The 18,402-nt window shown below is 42.2% G+C and overlaps 1 protein-coding gene across 1 annotated transcript in view; it reads right to left on the bottom strand.

The window, feature by feature from the left end:
* Positions 1–18,402, bottom strand: part of HTR4 (5-hydroxytryptamine receptor 4) — a 137,863-nt gene that overhangs the window by 56,027 nt on the left and 63,434 nt on the right. Inside the window, exons 3-4 of the mRNA XM_090288361.1 lie at positions 10,472–10,597; positions 8,980–9,180 (exon numbers count right to left, since the gene is read on the bottom strand). Coding sequence (XP_090144487.1) covers positions 8,980–9,180; positions 10,472–10,597 — 327 coding nt within the window. The remainder of the gene's footprint in view (positions 1–8,979; positions 9,181–10,471; positions 10,598–18,402) is intronic.

Below are 18,402 nucleotides of genomic sequence, written 5' to 3' on the forward strand. Positions count from 1 at the left end.
CAGGGGGTGATTCAGCCAAACACTGTAGCAGACCTCTGGGAAAGGGATTGATCTCTCTGCTTTGGTTCTGTTACATTTTAGTTCTTTGAGGAGGCGGAGAAGAGAGAAAAACAGCAGAAGTTTCAGGAAAAACAAAAAACAAAACAAAACAAAAAAAACTAAAGGCCTTTCCCTCTGGTTTCCAACAAGCTTGGCAAACTAACAGTCATTTGGATGGTCAATGAAGAAGACCCCTCCCATTGCCTGCAGGGATATTCACTAGGAGACAGGGACAGGAAGTGGGGCTGAGAATGTAGCCAAAAAAAGAGGGAGAACTTCAGGTTTCAGGAAGGAAAAATGACGGGGAGGGCGACAGGGAGAGATTCCTCTCTGTAGAGATCTGGAGGACATCACATGGAACCTTTGCAGGAACCACAATCCCATCTGCAGATTTAATGTTCACTACGTTCTTCTCTGTTAAATATTCCTCTGTACCTCCATGATAAGAAACCTTGCAAGAAGGGGAGTACCAGCTGGCTAGAAAGGAAAAAGGATGCTCTGCCAAAAATGTCATCTGAAAACATTTTGGCAGGGCTAACTTAGCAAGATAAAGTATATCTTGCTAACAAAGGTCAGCAAGATATACTTTATGACATATATGAATTGAGCAGTCTGCCAGCAGACACTGGAGGACTCTTCCATTGTCCTTTCCAGACTCGGCTCAATGGTCACATCCCCTGGAAAGTTCCTTCAGGGAGAGATCTGAATTGGTTCCCCAGCTCTGCCTGTGTATATATCTGCGATACAGCATTTTTCTAACTGTATTGCGCTTGTTCACTTTCTTCCCTAGGGATACAACTACTCCTATTCCTACTGCACACACCACCCATTTACTGAGGGTACTATGTGTCAGGAAGTGTGTTCTATGTCATATCTAATTTCTATAGCAACTCTGCAAGGCAGCTGTCACCATCCACATTTTCAATATGAGAATACTCAGACCCAGGGATTTTAACCCACTTGCCCAACATCATACAGTCAGAATATGGCAGAACTGAGACTTAAGCCGACATGTGCTGAAGCCCATGCCCTCATCATGGGCCAGACCAGACAAAAGCTTCACTACCCAGGAAGAGGAAGGAGAATATGCAGTGTCCTATAAGCTTTGTGAGCTGAGGACACATAGGAAAAAAGACATATTTGAAGATGAACTTGACAGATAATAACTAAGAAGCCACTGCAATAATCCAGAAATAGGATGGCAAAAAAAAAAAAAAGAAAGAAAAAGAAAAGAAAGAAAGAAAAAGAAGAAGAAGGATTTGAAAGCTATTTATGAAAATGCAGCTATGATTAATCATCCATCTGGTCATGCAGATAAGTAAGAGTTGACCTCAAGGAATTACATTTAAATGACTCATATATGCATCTTTGATATAAAAAGTAGGCAAGGATATTAATTTATGATGGAAATTTCCACACTTTGAGCACCCTGGGTTTGAGGAAATAGAAAGATACTTAAGGCAAGATGTTAAACAGACTGTTCAACAGAGCCCAGAGGAACCCAGAGCCCTGTATGGGACAAGGCTGCATTAGAGATCGGAGCAGAGGTGCAGGTGAAGCCAGAGGATGGGTGAGCTCTCCAGAGGAGAGAGGAGAGACACCCAGGACTGGAAGGCTGAGGGTCTCACTTTGAAGGACGCTCAACTATGTAGCAAGAAGTAAAACATAATGCCCAGTGTCTGGGAAGGCACCATAACAGCCACTAGAAATTTGCATTTGGAAAGGAAAAAAATAATGGCATAATACTTGTGGCTTGCACTTACTGAACGTTTGCTAGGTGCCATGCACTGGTTTATATTCATTGCATGCACTCAGTAATTGATCCTTCCCAAACTCCAAATGGAACATACTATTATTAACATAATTTTACTGATGAGCTTTGGATAAAACCCAGAAGACTTAAGTAACTTCCCCCCAAATCATACAAGTACTAACTGGTCAACTTGGGAATGAATCCAGGCAGTCTAGCTCTAGCACCTCAGGCCTCATTCTTAATTTGCTAAAGGGGCAGAAAAACTAACACCAAAATTAGAGCAACCAAACATAAGTCCCATAAGTTGCGTGTCTAAACATGCAAGAAGCAGCTACTGTGGGCCTCTAAGAAGAACACAAGAACAGAGGAAATAAAAGCTGACTGTCCAGGAGCTGACAGTCTAGGCCGATACAGACAAATATACCAATTATTAAAATAAGTGATAACTGCTATGCTTATACTTAATGTTCTATGGAGGCTCAGAAGAAGAAACAACAAATCTCCTTTGGGAATGAAGTCTGGCCAGTGGGTAGAGAAGGTGACACCTCTTATCTGAGTATTGAAGAAGGGTGTACATTCACCAGGAAAAAGAAAGAAACTCAAGACACAGGAAGCAACACGGGGTTATGAGGAAGCACATCACACTCAGGAAATAATAGCAGATCACTATCATTGGGATCTGAGATAAGAAAGACAGACTGTTGGCACCTTGGGAATAGCACTGAAAGACAAGCTCAGGATTTAGTCTATAGTCAATTACATGTCACTAAAAAAACCCTCTGTGGCTTCACACATGCTGTTTTCTGGAACTATTATTCTCCACACCTCGCCTACTGATGTCTACATTGCCAACAGATTCCAGCTTCAGTATTGCTTCTTCCAAGACCCCTGCATTGGACGTCACATGCTCCAAAAGCTCCTTTGACTTTTCCTTATTCTATTTCAATGACCCCCAATTTTACTGTAATTGCCTATTAACTGTTTGTATTCCCCGCTAGACTAAAACCCCTTTGATTCAGAGGTTTTTCTGATTATTCACTACTGCACTGCCAGGGCTCTGCCCAGCTCCTGGCAATTAGTAAGCACTCAGAAAATATTCGATGAAATGAATATAAAAATAAGATTCATTTCCCCTGGCATGAAATTCAACTCGACAAATGTCACTGTGGTGTACAAAGCATGAACCCACCCTCAAGGTGTAGGTGAGAAGGGGAAACGCATACCATACTTTCCTTGCAGAAATGCATCTCAGTCCTGTTGGGAGAACAGATGTAATTGTGTGACACCGGATCACGACACACTTTTCACTAACACAAAATGTGCTGGGCTCCAGGGACATCATTAAGAAATGCAGAGACACTTAATGCCAGCATGAGATGAAATATGCAGCCTTTGAGTCAGAATTGTATGTTTTACAAGTCAACCTGTTTTCAAAGAAAATCTGTGATGAATAAACCACTGGAGGATGTTTGCAGTTAAAACACATCAAGTTCTTAGGCTGCCAAGAGGAAGGGTAACAATTCAGATGGATATTTCAAAGACAAAGTCTTGCAATGCTATAAGGCATGCCATCTGTAATGAGGAGAAATAGATTTTTTAAAGGGAATTGCATTTAATGGGTAATAAAGAACAAAGTGCACCAGAGATAGAGGACCAGAATGATTAAGACCGAAGAGTATGGCATATGAAGCCAGAGGAAGGGCCTAGTGATGTACAAACCCATGTAACCAAGACTTGGGGGTGACACATCTTTATCTTGTTGTGGAGGCTTCATAAGAATACCTGTAGGTCCTTTGGCAAGTCTAAGAGAAGTTGATGCCTGTTCTCATCTGTCCAACAACTCTTTCCAGCAGGAACTGCCATTCTCCAGGGCCATATGTTGTGGGAAAGTCCACAGTCAGGGTGCCTCATTTCTGCCTAGCAACTAGATGCATCATCCCCACACCACAATAATTGGTCAATGTAAGAGGGTTTGACTCCAGCAAAGCCAACCAAAGTTCTTCCATGATGAAGAGCATTTAGGTTTCTCTTCCTGTGGACTCAGAGTCAAGGATAGTTTAAGACTTATGTTGCTTGAGACAAAGGGGGAGAGCTAGACTGGATGACATTGTTCAAATCCTTGAGAGAGCCATGTCTGAAGCCAGACTTTTGAGCTAATTGAACCACTTTATTTTCTGTCACATGCTGCTGAAAAAAATGACCTTACTAATGTAGCATTTGAAAGACAAGTTGGTAAGAACACTACGGTTAGGCAATTCATTGGGGAATACACAGGGAAAGCCCTCTTCAAAGGCTAATTTAAAACATAAGTCCTCTTGGGTAAGAAAACTATATTCACATAACGAGTCCGCTTATTGCACATAAAATAAATGGGATTTAGAGGAAGCTACTAGTTACAGTCGCTACCTCTAGGGTGCACAGCTGTGGAGGTGGTAAGAAAGAATTGGGGACATTTTTATGTTTTATTTGTGAAATAATGGCATATTGTACAATGCTCAGGTATTATGTTCTTAAAAAAACAGGAGGTCATGGAGGTGGGTGTGAAGGTCCAAGGAGGAAGAACCTGCTCATAGGAAATGGTGAATGCTCCCTAGGGCGGGGGGTGGGGGGATCTAGGGCTTTCTGTGGGAAATCAGAGAGAACGCGCTGGTCAGAATGACCTTCACGTTCCCAGCAGCACTCTGACTTCAGAGGGACCTCCTAATACTCAAGTCAGAATGTTCTCTGTCAGCTGAGGAATGTGCTGGCCCAGGAGCACTTGCCCTAACAGGTCACTGTGGGTACTCTTGCATTTGAGAAGTGTTAACTTCCAGCAAAGAGAAGATTGAAGCTTAAAACATAGATTTCCGAAATTAGTAAAAGTGAAGGTTTCCAACCCCAATCCAACTAACTATCCAGTCTAGCCAGCACCACCCCAGCTCCCCCCCATATAACCATCACTCATGTATACCCAGATACAACATCTACACATTTATTTTACAGAAGTGGAATTATTCTAAACATTTAAGTCTGAAACTTGCTTTTTTTCCCCCTTCTCACATAACACACCAGGGATATCTTTCTAAGACAATACGATAGCATTTTTGTATGATTTTTAATGGCTACGTTAGAATATTCCACTTTTAAAACAGCTACTCTGTTACAGATCCTTGGTTGGTTGCATTCACCATAGACCCTTAGCTTTAAAATAAACAATGGTACTTTATGCTTTAATGCCGTTTTGACCTCTCATGACCCATGCTATAGAATGCATGAATTTTAATTATGCTGTGGAAATTATTTTTAATGAGGCAATAGCTTTCATTAATAGGATTCAAGTCTCAAAGCACCCAGAAGCACCACGGATGGAGAATGATCATTGCGGAAATGTTGCTTTATAACGTCTGCTTTGACCTCAGGGTCTGCTGTCTGGGTGGAATTTGGAATCACAGTGTGCATTCTTGTTCAGGAGGCACTACCCCTTATGAGTCATCCCCACAGACTGACGGCAGCTCTAGAGAGGAGGACAAGACATCTTGCAGGAGTTCTGTGATGAATGATGACATTACGCCTTGCTGAGACACTCTGTGCTTTGCCCCAGCCTGGCCTAGCCCACCTGTTGTGGGAGGGACACAGCAAAAACAGAGCTAGATGATAAGTAAAATCATACTCTTCCAGGCTAAAGTGTTGCCCTGTAATGTCCAGAGTGGACTTTGCAGTCCAATGAAAATACACTCTTGGGACAGGGAGACAACTGGCAAGTGTCCTAGGCTCCCAGAGGAAAACAGAACCATCTGATTCCACTTTACTCATGGCATTGGAGTTTTTGATGTCTGCTACCCAAGGAGAAAATGAAATTACTGGCAGCAATGTTCAAAAAGAGAATGCGCTGAACACTCTAGCTGTTCCACAGTGTTTACCAAATACTTAAGCTAGTATTTATATAATTACTGGTTAATTGTCAATCTCCCCCACTAAAACTTAAGTTCCATGAGTGCAGGGACCTTGCCTTTATTCATATCCGTGTGCCTTTCTCCCACTGGGGGAGGCAGAGACATTTAAGAAAAATTAATTGTGGTTTTAATCATAATTGTACTAAGTTCTCTGAGGAGAGTGGGTTTGATGGGGTCAGAGAGGGCTCCTGCAAGCAAGAGAGGATTGAGCTAAGATCTAAAAGGCACACAGGAGAGGAGGGGGCAAAGGACCTTTCCAGGCAGAGAGAGGGGCCGAGGTCTTGAGACAGCTGAGCACAGAGCACTGGGAAGGGAGGAAGAAGGCCAACGTAGCTGCAGCCTAGAAAGCAAGGCTGGCAAAGGGCGTGAAGTGAGCTGGGACATAGGAAACAAACTGCACAAACCCCTGCAGGCCAAGGAGTTTGGTCTTGATCCCCAACGCAATGAGCAGTCATTGAAGGGTTTTAAGCAAAGGGACGACAGGATCACAGCGGCATTTTTAGAAGACACCTGTGAGGTCCTGTGAGAGGCAAGTGTACCGGAGGGGCATAAGATAGATGTGGAAGATCAATCAGGAGGTTGCTGCGGTGGCTTTGCCAAAGATAGTGTTAGTGTGGACTTGGGTGATAGATACGGGGAGAAATAGACTAGGATCTGTTTAGGAAGGAAAATCAATAGGACTTATTACTTAAATGTAGGAGATAAAGAAAAACCACATTAAGTATAACTACCCAGTTCCTGAATGATACAGCTGCTGGAGCTACTCACTGAGAAGAAGGTCCAAGTTTGGTAAGAAAGATCACGAGTTTCATAGTTACGAGAAACTGAAATGAACATCTACTAACATTGAGTGCTGTGCTGGCTAGGCCAATGTTATGCCTTGAATGGATTAGCTAACTTAATCCAAACGACAACCCTATAAAATAGATATCATTACCCCCATTTTTCAGAGAAGGAAAACTCTGACTCCAAAAAACCTCCACTGCCTTGCGGCATACCTCTTCAGGGGAAAGGCTAAGGGAGTAAACCCCGACAGAAAATCCGGAGCCGGAGTCCCTAAGGCGGTTTGACGTTGTAGTCAACACCGGCAACTCCTGCGGCGCACCTGAAGCCAAGCTGTATTGACTCCGTCTTTCCCTTGGATCCTTCAGCTGCGAAGAGAGGGGGGGTCTGCTGCATGGGCAACAGCAGACCCTCCATATCACCCTGCCCAGGCTCTGTAGCTTCAGCTTCACTGGAGAGGACACTCCAGCGTCATCACAAGATGTCGATTCAACACGGGAGGAGACAGATACCATGTCACTCCCGAGTTGGACTGCACAGCCATTCTCGGCGGTGCAGATAGACTCTTAAGAAGCTACACCATCGTCTCTCGAGACGGACGGCTGCCGACGACGACGACCCCCATTTTTAGAGATGAGAAAACTGATCATCAGAAAGACTTGATAAACTTATCACCAATCTCAGAGCTAAAGATGAGCAGATCTGGGATTTGAACCCAAATATCTTGACTTCTAAAGCAGATGGTTCTTAATGACCAGCCCATATGGCTTTGTGACAACTCAGGGAAAATTTCAAGGTTTCAAAAGAACTTGATGGCTATGCTGGAATTCTGAAGCCAAATCTACTTGGGAAACCTTTAGTCCTTCTGTCAGAGCTTCCCCGAGTAAACTCCACATCGGGAAGATATTCTACTCTTCCCTCCATTCTTCACTCCCTATCTGGCTCATTTTCTTCCCCTTCCTTTCTCCAAGTTCCATTTGAGCCATGATCACATGCAGGCTCTCCTGTAGAATGTCGCTCTATTTTCTCCTTCCTTACATTTTATTTTTTCTAACGTGAATTTTCATACAGTATATACTGACTGTCTTAAAAAGTCATTCATGTACTGAAATCAGACTGTTATAAACAAGTTAATAAACACAAATTTCAAACTGTGACATATTATGGGTCTCGCTGTCAACCAACAGTTCAATTTTATCAATGTCATTATCTGTAGTTATCAACAGAATCTCATTATACACGCATTTAACTTAAGCATATTCAACTGTAAGTTACTGGCAGAGGGAGAAAGACAGAGAGAGGAAAGAGAAAGAGAGAGGGAAAGGGAGAGGGAGAGGGAGAAGAGAGAGAGAGAGAGAGAGAGAGAGAGAGAGAGAGAGAGAGAGAGAAGGAGAGAGCGAGCACACTATGTATAACCTAGACCGTGGTGCCTGCCATTCCAATCAATGAACACTTGTCCCATGGGATGGCTATGGATCTGCTGTTCCCCCAGCTGGATTCAGTCCCTAAGGACTTTTCCCAATGTGAGTAATTCTCTTATTTTAGTGTTGAAAGGCACATAGTTTAGATATACCACAATCTCTAATTTTAGTCAACTACTTTTCCTGTTCCTCAATGAAAGAAACAGTCACCTACTCCAAGACTGGAGGAAAAACTGGTCTGCTGGACTCTCAAGAGACAGTAAGAGATTGTTCCAGATAATTCTGATAATGCAATTTGCACACCACATTTTCTTTTGAGAACTAACCCCTAAGATATGGCTGCAGCTATGGCTGCATATGTTTGGGTAACCCTCTGACTTTTAAATTGCATCATCCCTTTACTGTTAGATACACATGAGCTGGAATTAGTCAATGAAAAGCACTGATACAACGAAAATGCCTACGTCAAATGAGGCAAAGATGAAAATCATTAGGCCTCCTGAAGCCCAATGTGAAGAAAAAGAACAAAATTATGCAACAGAATGAAATGCTAGCCCTGGTTTGGGGGAATTTTATTATCATCTTTAACTTTCTGGAAAAGAGTCTCCACAGTCACAGGCACATACAAAAATACACACCTAAACTTATGATGCAGCAAACTTTCAGGAGAAGGTCATGTTCATACATAGAACCTCCTCTGCTGCCTACCGAGCAGATGTATTAATTCTTGGCACTGAGCCCCCTTGGAACTTTATTCATGCCATTGCTATACAACTGAGGGATCTTCAGTAAACCTGATGGCTTGCACCTATTGCTACCTACATTGTAAGCTCCTTGCAGGCAAGGTGAAGGTCAAGGCCTTCCTAACCTCTGTGTCCACAAGGCCTCAGAGCGTGCCGTCAGCACAGACTGGAAAGTTAACAAGTGAACAACAAGATTTACATCTCTAAGATTCATTTCTAATGAATTAGGGAAAAAAGACACATTCCAATAGCCATCAGATCACTGTCTCCAGACCAGAGCTCCCTTCTGCACGTTGCTCTAGCCTTACCTGTCCAGAGAAATGCAGCACAAGTGGAAAATGGACGCTGTTGTGAGCAGGACGTCTAGAGATGTGCGGATGAGGCAAAACATCTCCCCATAGACCCAGATGTCCTGAACCAGCTCAATGGCACCAAATGGCATCACCAGCACGGACACCAGCAGATCCGCAAAGGCAAGGGAGACAATGAAATAGTTGGTTTTTATTTTCCTGTGAGTGAAAAAATACAAGGACGGGGCAGGGGGAAGGACAAAGGAAGGAAGTTCGGGAGAAAGGAATAAGAGAGAAAAGAGGGGAAACAGAAAGCAAAGAAAGAAGGAAAGACGGGAGGGAGGGAAAGGAAAAGAAAGTCAAACATGCAGCACACCCTGTGAGGTTCAGTTTCCCCTTCTGCAACACGACTGGGAAGACCCTGCATGGCCCAGCCACTCCTAAATTCTCCAGACTCCTCGCTCCTCTTACACCCAAAGCCCACTCTTCCTCTCCCCTGCGGCCACACTGGCCTGATTTGAGTCCCCTGTGTATGGAACAACTCCCAAGGGCCTTTTTACAGGGTGCTCTCTCTCCCTACTATTGGCTTAACTACCCCTGCCAGTCTTGCAGGCCTCAGTTTGGCCATTCTCAGGGAACCTTCTAAGGTGTTCCCCTCACAAACGGTTTCTTGGACTGACCACCATGTGCCCCACGTTTGTGACACTGATCAGAAGTGTGCTTTTATTCTCTGTTGCGCCATCCCGGATTAACACATGCCTTGCTTAGAGAGGAAGGCAACAGATATGGCAGTACTATGTCTTCTATCCCCTTTCATGGCCTGGTGGCTCTCCATCCAGGCTGCACTCTAGAATCACCCAGTGACTTTTCATAAATATTGGTGCCCAGGTCTCATCCCAGATCGATTAGTTTGGCGATTCAGGGTGATTAACACACCCAACCACCCCTGCAGCCCCACCCCAGGACTGCCAGATAAAGCACAGGACACCCAGTTAAATTTAAATTTCAGATTAACAGTGAATAATTATTTAGTATAAGTGTGTCCCAAATATTGCATGGGACACACTTATACTACACAGTAGCAGTTTTTAAAAGGTCTCCAGGTGATATTCATTGCAGGGAGGTTTCAGACCGATGAAATGGGGAGAGCCAAAGACCCAGGTTTAAATCCTAGATCGGTTGCTAATCGGCCACTCGTTCTCTGAGTGAGGAGGTTAGATCAGCTGTGTTCTCCACAAATGTACCTATAGTGATCACAACTTCTAAAAACCCAGTCATGTTAAACATAGGAAAAAAGGGAGGAATGGAAACGCACTTAAGCGTTTATAGTGGTCATGTCAGAGTTGGGGGATCATGTATGATCCTTTGTCCTTGCTCTATTTCCAAACATTGTTTCCATGGATTTTTTTTCCCCTTTCATAATGACAAATTATAACAGAAATTAGAAGTTCAGACCCCAACTCTCTAGGGAGAGGCCAGAACACCACCCAGGGTTCCTCATGCTACTCACCTGAGCTGCCGGTCTCGGCACACAGCCACCATCACCAGAAGGTTCCCCAAGATTGCCATCAGGATCACCGCTGAGAGAAACGTGAGCAGCGCGACCTTCTCCACTGACCTGAAACCCTCCTTGGAACTGGAAGAGAGACAGACGGACACACACACGCAAAGAATTGAAGGAAGCCCAGAGACACGGGCAAGAAAAGTCATCTTTCCCTCCTTCATCTTCAGGATGGTAGCTTCACCATCTGCGGTCACAACACACATTTATTGTGCACCTAATATATGCAACCGTGTGCAGCTGTCGCTTTACATGATATCTTAATGGAGTCTCACATAGCAGGGAGGAGGCTCAGAGGAAAGGTATGTGGTTGATTCCTGTTCTGTGCACCTACCTACCTAGTAAGCTCCATGAGGCAGGGACTTCATAGGTTTCATCCATTGAGAAAGTCAATTCCAATGTGTCATTCACACTTACTGGATGAAGGAAAGATGGCGTTGGATGGATGAATGGTGGTAACTTGAATCAGGGTCTGTGTGAATACAAAGGCCACCCTGTTTTCAGGACCCCATCCCAGCCCATGCAGAAGCTGCTCTGTACAGGTGGGTTGTCTTGGGAACGGGTCATGGCTTGAAGATTGTTCTTGAAGCACTGACCTGGCCAAAATGGCCTCAGACTCTGTGAAATCCATTGAAAAGACAGCAGCCAATCAATAAACGTAGGAACTCATTTCACTGCCCTAAAACCACATTTATTTTGTTGCCCAACATAACAGCTCAAGTGGGATGAGGGAGAAGGTTTTGAGTTGAGTTGGTTCTCAACTTTGGCTGCATATTGAAGTGACCCTTAGAAATGCTAATGTTAGGGCCCCACCCTCAAAGATGCTGATTTAATTAGCCTGGGCTGTAGCTGAAATATTGGAATTGTTCCTAGTTGATTCTGATGTGCAACCAACGTTGACAATCACTGCTAGGGGAATGCAGGATGTAGACATGGCTAATAAGAACTTTCTAACAACTACAGATGATCTGCAATACCTTCCTGGTGCTCTTTTGAGCTCCCAGGTCAGGAAGTGTTTGAGAATACTTAGATGTTGCCCTGGCTGGTGTGGCTCAGTGGATTGAGTGCCAGCCTGTGAACTGAAAGGTCGCCCATTTGATTCCCCATCAGGGCACATGACTGAGTTGTGGGCCAGGTCCCCTGTTTGGGGTGTGTGAGAGGCAACCGATGGACGTTCCTCTCACACACTGATGTTTCTCTCCCTCTCTTTCTTCCTCTCTTCCTTTCTCTCTAAAAATAAATAAATAAAACCCAATAAATAAAAGGATGCTTAGATGTCAATGAGATACCACTTCACACCCATTAGGGTGGCTACTATAAAAACAAAACAAAACAGAAGTGGAAAATAACAAATGTTGGTGAGAATGTGGAGAAACTGGAACCTTTGTGGGTTGCTGGTGGGAATGTAAAATGGTGCACCTCTGTGGAAAACAGTTTACCGGTGTCTCAAAAGGCTGAATACAGATTAAACTGAAAGCAGGGACATGAATAGATACATACACACCAATGTTCATAAAAGCATCAACCACGTCTTACCATTAGAACCAACTCTCCTGCACTTCCTTTCCTCTTATAGGAGAAAAAAACAGATTCAGAGTCTGTGGTGACCATCCTTGACTCCAGAGAAGGTATATTTCAAATCAAGTGGGAATGTCAGGATCAGAGAACCCCAAGTTCAATGTTATGGTTCATTTGTGGCATGCCAATTAGGAGCTAGAAATAGCTAAACTTTAAACTGTGAGTGATGAGCAAAATTTAACCATGGAAGGAGCTTTTTTTATTAGGCAGAACTGTCTGTTGAACTAAATGTTAAGTCCAGTAATGAAAATAAAAATAAATTAGGAATCACTTGGGTTATCTCTGACATCCTCCAACAATAACGTCAACCACTTCCAGACAGTTCCTGTCTGACCAAAGAGTTCTGTCTACTCCACTAACTGGGTTCTTTAAGGTTATTCTTATCGGAAATTATGAGAAATTTTCCTTTTTTTTTTTTTTTTTGCTTTTTCAGTGATCTATTGGTCCATTTATGTTGGCTCTATTTTCTATTTTCTCTGTTCTTAATATAAGAAAATCTATAACAATAGTTCTGGGTAAATTTCCACATAGGTTAGTATATGTGAAAATGGACTGTAAATGACAAAGTATATTATAAATAAGTAATCATTGTTATTAATATTAGAAGACCGTATAGGGATGATAGCTAAGGATATTTTAGGTTCTGCTTTGTTATATCACCCAGAACACACATATACAATACTCGTTAAGAGTTAAGAATACTTGAATAGTTTTTCTTTTTTCTCTTTTTTTCGTTCTTTCTTTCTTTCTTGCATTGGCCTTGTTCATAACAGCTATGTAACTTCAAACTATCACTTGCTTTTTCTGAACCTCAGTTCCTTCATGGATCAATTGAGGAATCAGATTAAATCTTTACTATATCAAATATGTATTGATTGCCAATTACATGTCAAAATGTGTGCCAAGTAGTTGGATACAAGGATACAAAAGGTAGACAAAGTCCCTGCCTTCATGGAGTTCACACTAAGTAGACAATAAGCAAGTATACAACTAAGAAAATAAGGAATACAGTTTGTGATTAGTGTATCGAAGTCACCATTTCACACTTTAACGTTCACAAGAGTCTACTGAGGATCTTGGGTCAAATGTAGATTCTGACGCTTTTGGTCTGGGACGGAGGCTGAGGTTCTGCATCTCTCACAGGGCTCAGGCACCTCAGTGATGCTCACGCTGCTGATCCATGAGTCAGCTTGGGGTGGTAAGACCAGCAGGGGCACTTACAGGTGATAAACTACTGAGTTAGAGGGAAACTGTAGGTAAGCAGGGAACACTGGAGGTGACACTGGTTAAAACACAGACTGCTGGACCCTTCCATATTTCAGTACATTGGGCGTGGGGCCCCAAAGGTTGCATTTCCAGCAAGTTCCTAGGTGACGCTGCTGGTGTTGGCCCGGGGACCTCACCTTGAGCACGCTGACCTAGAGCATTGTAAAGCGTGCCTTGACCCTCATCGTCACTGCAAATTACTTTCTCCTGCTCCCGAGTTTGGAACTTCCTGCTTTAAAGGAGGTGGATTTGGACATTGGTTTATCAGGCACCTACCATATGGCAAAAAACACACTAAGGAGGCTTTCGGTGTTGGATTGGTTCATCTTCACAATTACGACGTAATTTAATATCATGATGCTCTTTTTTTTTTTTTTTTTCGGAAGAGATGGGTGCTCAGCGTGGCTAGGAGACGTAAGATCCTACAACTATTAAGTCGTGGATCTGGGATTTAGACCTGCACATTCTGATTCTAAGTCCAATACTTTTCCCACTAAAATTTAAACGTGCTCATTTGAAATTGAATAAATTTCTTTTAAAAAAAAAAAGACATGCTAAAGTTTTATCTTTTTGTCTAGAAACTTAGTATCCAAAATGTTGATGATGACAGCGTAACATGACGTGTAAAAATATGCTGGCTATAGAAAATGGTAGGGGAAAAAAATAAATCCTTACAGGATGGAAATAATGCATAACAGAGTTTCTATGCAGTTGTAAAAAGAACTCTTTTTGATTGCTTTTGAAGACCCTACAGAGGAGAGTGGGGAGGCAAGTGGTTGGTGCACAGCTGACGAGGTCAGGTCGTTTTCAAAATGTAAACACGCAGAGGAAAATTCTTGTGGCAAGCTCTTAATTGACATTCCAGGGCCTCAAAGATCACATGTATCGGGCATGAGAAAAACTTCAAAGCCCAAAGAGGATCTGTCTGTGTAGAGTACAATGAAGTTCAAAGCTGCAAGGAATACAAAGGATATCAGGATCAAAGACACTTCTCTGATGCCATACCTGAATGCAAAGCCACGCCAAAATGAATGTGACAGGCTGAGGTCCACATCTGGGAGGATTCTCGCTGCCTCACAGTGTGTTAATGACCAGGGCTTCCATTCTTCTTGGAAACCAAATGCTCAATGATAAGTGCCAGGAAATTATACCTTTGAGGTGCATCTCACTTTAAGAAAATCTAGTCTTTCAAAATTGAAACTGAGCAAACAGTTCAGAGATAGATTTTTTTTTCTTTACAATATATATATTTTTATATGCAGATTCAATGTAAGGTCTCTGGTTCGTTTTACAAACATCCCTTTTCCCATGTTTTCCAGGATACCGACGTGTTCATCAGATACAGAAGTGGCTTTTATTGGAATAAAACACGTGGCATGCTTTCAGTATTTGGCTGATCATTTCCTTGAAATTATTCCTGTGGTTATGAGAAATCCAGGCCAGGGGAAAATGTGGACCACATGGGGCCTCTCCAGTATGGTCAATCATTTACGGCAATGATAAGGGCTCGAGGAAAAGCAGAATTTCCCATGCTTTGATAACAACCTGCTCCCATTCCTTTCCTATTGATGGCCTCTGTCTCTGGGCCTAATGACTAATGGATCCAGCTCTGCAGAATTCGCTAGGGCCCCGGCTTGCTCTTGCTAAGTATTATGATTTCTCTCCTCGCCTCTGCTTCTGACAGTGTAGAATCTTATGTTCGGATGAAAGGAGAAACTGCTTAGTATTGCTCCATTGCAGGAACTGCCAAACATCAGCCAACGGGCCAAATCCAGCCCATTTTTGTAAATAAAAGTTCATTAGAACAGTCACACTCAATCACTTATGTATTTTCTGCGGCCGCTTTCCAAAGCATAGCTGAGTAATTACAGCAGAGACCGTGTGGCCTGTGAAAGCTGAAACTGTTTGCTCTCTGACCCTTTATGAAGCAGGTTTAATGACCTCTGCTCTTTCGGAATAAGAGATAATTTTTTTAAAGAATATGGTATAGAGACACTAAGACCTCTAAAAGCTTACTACAGGAACCAATTTAACTGGATTTTCTCACTAAATGGAAGGCAGCATCATTCTAACTGATCAAGTCAGAAATCAGGCATTTTACTCCATTTCTTCTTCTCCTTTACTTGTCATTACTTAGTTTGAGTATCTCATTTTACATTGTTTTTAAATTTTTTTCCAATTACAATTTACATTCAATATTATTTTGATTTAGTTTCAGGTGTATAGCACAGTGGTTAGACAATCATATACTTTACCAAGTGTTCCCTCTGATATTTCCAGTACCCACCTGGTACCACACATAGTTATTACAATGTTATTGACTGTATTTCCTATTCTGTACTTTACATCCCTGTGACTATTTTGTAACTCCCAATCTGTATTTCTCAATCCCTTCACCTATTTTACCCAGTCCCCCCAAACCACCTCCCCTCTGACAACCATCACTCTGTCCTCTGTAGGGATGAGTCTGCTAGTGTTTTGTCTGTTTGTTTATATTGTGAGTACCTCTTAAATCTCCTCCCTTCTCTCCAGTCTGCTGCCAACATCCTAACTGAGGTCTTTCTGTTATCTTTGCCTAGGCTACTGCACCCACGACTGCCTGTTCTGTCTTCAGTTATTGGTCTATTAGGCCACTTAATTTAACATTTCCAACACTGAACTCTTGATTTCCTTCACCCTCTATTTTTCCAGCTGCTCAGGGCAAAAGCCTTGGAGTAATTCTTAACAGGTCTCTTCCTTTCATACCTCACCTATATCAACAAATCCTGTTACCTCTACCTTTGAAATGACTCCTGATTCTGACCCTTTCCCAGCTCCTCCCCCATTACCACCTAGTTTTAACTACATCATGCTTTACCTGGGTGATGGCAAAGGCCTCTCTGTTTCCACTGTTTTCTATATACAATCCATGCTTCACGCAGTAGAAAGCATGAACTTTGTAAGATGCCTAAGTGGGAATATGTCACTTCCCTACTCACCACTCTTGAGATGGCTGATGTTGCATCACACTGACTAATACTAGAATGAACACTTGAAAATAATATAAAGTCCACCAATGTGGGAGTGGTTAATTAAATCATGGTACTCGATACACTTAAATATTATGCAGATGGTAAAACAAATGAGGAGAGATCCTTATACATATAATAAAAAGTATAAAGACACGTACTGGGTCCATAAACAATGAAACCAAAGAAGTGATTGTGGAGTGGGGGCAGAAAGAGAGGAGATTTCAACTGTAAGCATTTGTAATATTTTATACCTTAAGCTGGTTTGTGGATACAAAGGTATTCTTTCATTTTTCTCAGCAGCTTTTGTTATATTTGAGATATTTTATTTTTTAAATGAGAAGAATATACATACATACATATACATATATAACTTTACAAGTATATATACATATATACCTTTATATCTTTACATATGTAAGCAATAAAATTATAAAAAGAATAAAATATTAATAAAATACATCTCCCAGACATATAATTAAATAAAAAAATCATAGACTAATACACGTAATATGATACCGTAAGAGTTTGAAAGAAAATAAAACCATGGAGAGATGAAGAGCTATGCATGATACCTATATATCTATTCAGAGGTTATGGCCATAAAAACGTACAAACAATTGTTAATAATAAATCTGGGGGGCAGGGGAGTAGAAGCTGATGGGAGACTTTTTCATTTGGGGTATTATTGGAATTTGAAACTACAGGAATATTTTGTTGAACTAAGGAACTTGCACTCTGATGAATCCTCTTGTCTCTTCACTTCCTGCAAACTCACAACCCTTCCCACTGCCCACTGGAAGGTTAACACACGGCTCTTGCCAGACAGGTCACACTTGAGAGCATTCTTTTCTCTAAGCCATTGGGTGTGAGCTCCGATCTAACTTAAAAATGAACTCACTGACTCAATAAGGCTTGGCCAAGGAATGTCAGCCACACCATAGGCATATGTTTGCTCCTTTGTTCATTCAGCCAGGCCTTCATTTACTCAGTCTTTTGCATATTCTCTCAACAGAATATTTGAGAAACCACGCTATTTCCATCACTAAGATGAGAAAGAAGGTGTGGTTCCTTTACTTGGAGAGCTCAGAGGCTACTGGAGCAGACATAAATCCAGTAATTGCATATCTGGAGGCTATGAGAAGAAGTACACAGGGTGGCATTGACCTTGAGAGATCAGAAAACACTTTCCTGGGGGAGTGATAATTGAGCTGTAATTTAAAGGAAGAACAGAGTGGACTGAGAAAAGGCAAAACAGGTCGGGGGCCAGAGCTGGAAATGCACTAGTGAGAATGACATGATCGACTCAGCAGCCAATGGCAGAGGAGCAGCATGACTCCAGCATGCAGGTGGCTGGGGGAGGCAGCATCATGGGAGGCCAACAAAGGTCAGAACAGGAAGGGGGGCTAAGTAGTTAGGTTTCTATCATCAGTTCCTTGGAGAACCACAAGTTGTTTTCAAGTTGGCACTGGAGGTGACATGATTAGCTTTGCCTTTTGACATGTCTGGAGTGTAAGGGGTAACTTAATTTTTTTTTTGAAACTGGCCTTCGACCTTAGTAATTTAAAAACCTTTTACTTATATGTACTCCAGCCCACCTATCTAGAACATGGCACTCGGTAGAAGTGGTACCACCCCTAGAGGCTGTTGGAAATATCTGTGAGGCTTTGGTTGGGGTAATGATTGAGGAACATTACAGGCATTTCAGAGGAGGCCAAGGACAGGGGACATTACAATACGAGGGACAATCGTTTTATTAAAAAAGTACCATCCCACATTCTCCATGATTTTAGAATGTCCTATCAGCCATCTGTGTGAGTGAAAAATTTGTTTATAATTAGCTAATCTAGAACTTAACATCTTTTACATATAAACACAAATACTTTTTGTATAGTAATTTATGCACACAAAATGAAGGGAAGATTATGCTTTTGTTTTCTTCAGATTAGGTATTCTCTCTATATCTCATAATGCCATTCGCAGTACCGGGGCTGCCAACACAACATGCATAGGCTGGACTTCGTCGGT

The sequence above is a fragment of the Furipterus horrens genome, unplaced genomic scaffold (assembly GCF_987537825.1).
Source record: "Furipterus horrens unplaced genomic scaffold, mFurHor1.1.pri manual_scaffold_10, whole genome shotgun sequence".
Classification (NCBI taxonomy): domain Eukaryota; kingdom Metazoa; phylum Chordata; class Mammalia; order Chiroptera; family Furipteridae; genus Furipterus; species Furipterus horrens.